General features: G+C 31.5%; 1 protein-coding gene across 1 annotated transcript; it reads left to right on the top strand.

Annotated features, from left to right (window-relative positions):
* The first annotated feature begins 2,210 nt into the window (after positions 1 to 2,210).
* LOC132733492 (four-domain proteases inhibitor-like) lies at positions 2,211 to 4,313 on the top strand. The gene is made up of 4 exons (XM_060720144.1): positions 2,211 to 2,369; positions 3,097 to 3,214; positions 3,468 to 3,608; positions 4,188 to 4,313. Exons 1-4 carry the CDS (start codon positions 2,327 to 2,329, stop codon positions 4,228 to 4,230), a joined length of 345 nt encoding a protein of 114 aa, XP_060576127.1. The 5' UTR covers positions 2,211 to 2,326; the 3' UTR covers positions 4,231 to 4,313.
* The last annotated feature ends 917 nt before the right edge of the window (positions 4,314 to 5,230 follow it).

The raw sequence follows: 5,230 nt of genomic DNA, 5'->3' as shown, positions 1-5,230 counted from the left end.
GCTTAAAGCCCTAACCCAAGTAATATGTCCAGGAGATTTCCGCGTGGCTTGGTCTTTTTTGCACCGGCGATTTGTTCTTTCTTTATGTAAATTTCCGGAAAAAACATCATATTTACGAGCATACCATTCAAAAACGTTTTGATCAATTCATTTGCAAATTTGATTTTGTACAACTTGTAAGTGTCTTCTTTGCACTAAAAAAGGCTTAAAGCCCTTACCCAAGGAACATGTCCAGAAGATTACCGCATGGCTTGGTCATTTGTATGTAAATTTCTGGAATAAAATCATTTTCACGAGCCTACCATTCAAAAACCATTTGATCAATTTCGTTGCAAATTCGATTTTGTACAACTTGAGAGGGTCTTTTTTGCACATGAAAAGGCTTAAAGCCTTAACCCAAGGAACATGCCCAGGAGATTTCCGCATGGGTAGGTCATTTTCCAGCGAATTGCTCTTTCTGTATATAAAGTGTATACATTTTCGAGAAAAAAACATTTTTTTCGAGCCAAACAGTTGTCTTCTGACTTCATATAAATGTAAATCAGTGCTGGTTTGTGTGACAAATATGCGCTTGAGAGTAATCGATCTTGCAGGAATTTATCTCCTGTACAGAATGAAGGCAACGTACTAAAAAAAAAAACAACAAAAAAAACAACAAAAAAACAATCTAGTAGATTTTATTAGTTTAGAGGATCTTCTTCAACGCTATATAAGGCTTAAAGGCAAATAGATTTACTTCAAGAAAATTAAGGGCACCCTCTCCACGTTTAATATTCGCTATTCGAAGGAGATTTCCGCATGGGTAGGTCATTTTCCAGCGAATTGCTCTTTCTGTATATAAAGTGTATAAATTTTCGAGAAAAAAACATTTTTTCGAGCCAAACAGTTGTCTTCTGACTTCATATAAATGTAAAATGAAAAACGAGCTTGAGAGAGCATGATCTTGCAGGAATTTATCTCATGTGCAGAATGAACGCTACGTACTTAAAAAAACAATTTAGTAGATTGTATTAGTTAAGAGGATCTTCTTCACTGCTATATAAGGCTTAAAGGCACAGAGATTTAACTCTAGGAAAATAAGAGCAACTTCTCCACGTTCAATAGTCGCTATTCGGACCTACGATTTCTTAAGAAATTTCGTTAAAAACGCATTATTTTCTCGTGTCGACTGTTGAAAAACCCATTCGACCAATATTGTTGCAAATTCGATCTTGTACAACTTTAGAGGGTCTTCTTTAAACATTATAAGGCTCAAAGCCCTAATCCAAGTAATAGGTCCAGGAGATTTCCGCGAGGCTTTGTCATTTTTTGCACCGGCGATGTGTTCTTTCTCTATATCAACTGAAGGGTTTGCAAAATTATGTCAAATACTTTGAATGTCAAAAATGAATTAATGTTATTATGAAACTATAACTCTAAATCTTATAGAGACTCCACTGAGGTTTCTTTGACATGATGGGACTTAAAATATTTTTCCAGATAAATGTACTATTTTATGCATGTTAAGACCTCTCATCATTGTGCAAAAATTCAGACCATTCGCGCACTTCGTTTTTCCAGAGTTATTATTCAAATGGTAACAAATGACCAAAAATGAAAAGCGTTTAAACGCTTTTCACTGAAATCCGGCTAAAAAATTTATGAAAAAATATGATTTTCTATTCATTTCAATGTACAATTCGGAACTATATTTGCATATATTTCTGTTTAAAGTGCCGCAGCTCACTTATGTAAGAAATTCAAATTTAATGTTTTTAGGCTTTTAAACCTCAGTGGAGTCCCTTTAATTTGAACAGCTGCAGTTAAAAGGGTCCTGCTAAAATGCTAAAAGGCTGCGATGTAAATCTCAACCCAATAGGTACCACGTTATCCGTTAAAAATCAGCTTTAAATTTTTAACGCAGCTCGTGTGGCTTTTGATATATTCACAAGTTTCAATGTTTTCATGTATTTGTAAAATTGACTGTGAAAAAATTGAAATTGTTTAAGTCGTTTTTAAAGAAATATTCGGGTCGCACTTTGCACTAAAACATATATAGTCATTTATTTAATATACAATTCAAGCGTTTTAGAATTCCATTACTAATTGAGATTTAGCAGGACCCTGCAGCTGTTAAAATTAAGATTTCAAGTTATAGTTTCATGATAACTTTAATTTATTTTTGAACTACTTACAAACTTAAAGGTCATTTTAAACGGAACACTGATAAGGACACGAAATGTTATTAACCTTATCTAATACCAGAACACATCTGTTGTCATAAGTGATATTAGAGCTCGATATAAACGTTTTGTTTTGTTACGGGATTGTATTGGCTAGAGAAAAGATGATGTTTCCAGCAGTATTTGCAATGGCGGTATGCTATGTTGGTATGTGTACTTTTAGTTTGTTATTCATTCATATCTAACCGTTTTAGACCTATATAATTATGTATAAAGTTGGCCCAATAAAAGATGAATTCAAACTTTTACCTGTTACAATATTTCAAAGGTGACAATTAAAAAAAATACATTGCAACATTTTTTCAATTATTTAAGATTTTTTTAAGTCGCAAATCTTTGTACAATAAATTCGAACCGTTTTTCAATCAACGCATTGATAATATATTTACATGTCAGTTTGTTTTTTACTTTTAAAGAATATATTTTTTCCCGAAGATTTACTCTTAATTTTTCTGATTAAGATAGTATTCCACCATTAAATTATTAAGACATGCGAACATAAAATTAATTTATGCAACGAGTTCAATAACCTACACGATGATAATATTCTAATTATCATATACCAAAACCAAGAACCATTTTCACAATTTGACACGCTTATAATGTATCGCTAACATTTAGCGCGTATGAACGCTATTTTTGTAAAATGCAAGTGACATTACGTCAAAATATATTTACGCAAGTGCAATACCATTTTTACAGAGTCGAAAATTGGCATGGGTATTTAATAAATCAAATTCGTTCATCTTTATCACTATGAACAACAGTTATTAAATTATTTATCAGCTGATTAGATAGATATACATTGTATCCTTGTGCTTTTTTTATACTTGAATAAACACTTGTGGTTACAAAGCGTCTACTTGTTTGACAGTTGCGCACCCAGCAATACAAGAAGAACGTGATGTACCATGTGTATGTACGAAGGAATACAGACCTGTTTGTGGGGCCGATAAAATAACTTATGGAAATAAATGCATGTTGAATTGTGCGTAAGTGTCAACAACAAAAGATACTTCATTCTCCGGATTAGTTATTTCCATTGATTGTTTTGTGAAGCTTTATATAATTGTCAAATAAACATATCTTTGTTTATTTTCGTAACTTGTATTTCATGGTCATTATTTTTTGAAGCTCATTACATCGAAAAATAAATTGATGAAAATCTATTCCTGTCGAAAAAGTAATATTTTTCCGAAACTGATATAAAACAAATTTTCCACACGTTTTGGGGGTTATTTTCAGTGGTGTTGAACTATTGACCGTAGGAGAATGTACTCAAATGGAGAAAAGAGTTGTCCCATGCATTTGTCAGTTTATCTACATGCCAGTGTGTGGTGTTGATGGGATCACATATGCTAATGAATGTAATATGAAGTGCGTCAAGTAAGTTTATTTTTTTATTTGTCTTTATATTTTTATTTTGTCCTTATATTTTGAAAACTTACATTGTGTTACTGTTTAACTCATTCATATATCACATTACATTTTCATTTTTACCTCTGTTTATATTTGATACAATGATTTTAGACAGATGTGACAAATATCTAAAGGTTGATAATGTATTTATTTATTTACATTAAAATTTTAATCTGCAAATTCAGCTTTCACTTTAATGACTTTTGACCTCAGTTTCAAATGTATCACTACATAAATGAATTGAAACAAGAAAATTGTTTACCTTTATTGTGTTGTATGCGCATTTTTTATGGGAGTACAAATGTTTTAAGTACTTCTATAAAATATTTCAAATACGGTGCTTCAAACTGACCCTGTGGGTAAATGTTCCCTTATTTATCTGTAATTACAAAACTGTATTAAATAATCCGTTTTTTAAGTTTGTTGTTATTTTCAAACTCGCATTAATTAAATTGTTCATAAAAGAAACGAATCTGAAACAGATTTTTATGATTTTTGTTGAAAATTTCAAAAACGGCTTCTTTTTGTTTCTTTTTATCAATACAGTGTTACGCTTGGACATGAAGGGCCATGCGGCGGAACAGTTTAGTAGAACACCACTTATTCATTGATTTACTCACCAAGTTTTTCGAATTTGTTTCATCAAGGAAAACAATAAATAATTGAAGATTATAGACCGTGTTTTCTTTTATTAGTAGGACCAATGCATTACAAGTACACATGTTGCTGCAATGCAGCAATTCAGAAGCTCCGCGCATAAAAAAATGCGCTCATTACAGATACCTTACCAAATCATTCCTGCACACAGTCAATTTTCTATTTAGATTGAGTACTAGTGTACATTATTCCGGATGTTTTGTAAATCATTTAAATTTGCATAATTATCCTTATCGTATGCACTGTCCATGAGAGAGGGGCCAGATATTAATTTTAAAAAAATGCTTTCACTGATGCTTTCCTGATACAGAAAGTATTTCCAATACAAACAAAACTTACAAGACTTATAATTGTAATGTGACATGGCACTAGTGCATTATTGTCACTACAGTACAAAATATTAGATGAGATAAAAAATATCACAGCATGTACATTTTCTATTTCGCCTATAGTTCTACTCATTTTCTACAAATATCCACAACTAATCATGGTAAGAAATAAAAAATTCCATAAACAAAAACTTTCATCGACCTTATTTTTCAAAATGTCCGTTAGGGGTTTCGCGGCAAATGGAATATCATTTTATAACAAGAAAGGCATTGATGCAAAGCATCAAAGGGCGTCCATGCAAGAAATGCAGCAAGTGACGATGAATTATTAGACATCTGATGACCAGATATTCTTATAAACTTTTCAATGCTTAATTGGATTTTACCAGAATTGTATATGTATATCATAGATGAATAAGCGGACGAAAGATATTGTTCATCATGAACTTTGGTAGGTTTGCTAGAGATAAGAATATTAAATGTATTTTCTTTGGAACATACAAAACAGTAGTCAAAATGAACAAAGTCTGTTTTTTATTATTATAATTGTAACAAATATACAAACAGTATTTAAAAATAGTAACAAAAGGGACTAATATAGCA

This window comes from Ruditapes philippinarum, unplaced genomic scaffold (assembly GCF_026571515.1).
Source record: "Ruditapes philippinarum isolate M1 unplaced genomic scaffold, ASM2657151v2 ctg842_1_1_1_1, whole genome shotgun sequence".
Taxonomy (NCBI): domain Eukaryota; kingdom Metazoa; phylum Mollusca; class Bivalvia; order Venerida; family Veneridae; genus Ruditapes; species Ruditapes philippinarum.
Note: the sequence above shows the minus strand (reverse complement) of the source record. Positions and strands in the feature narration are given on the sequence as shown.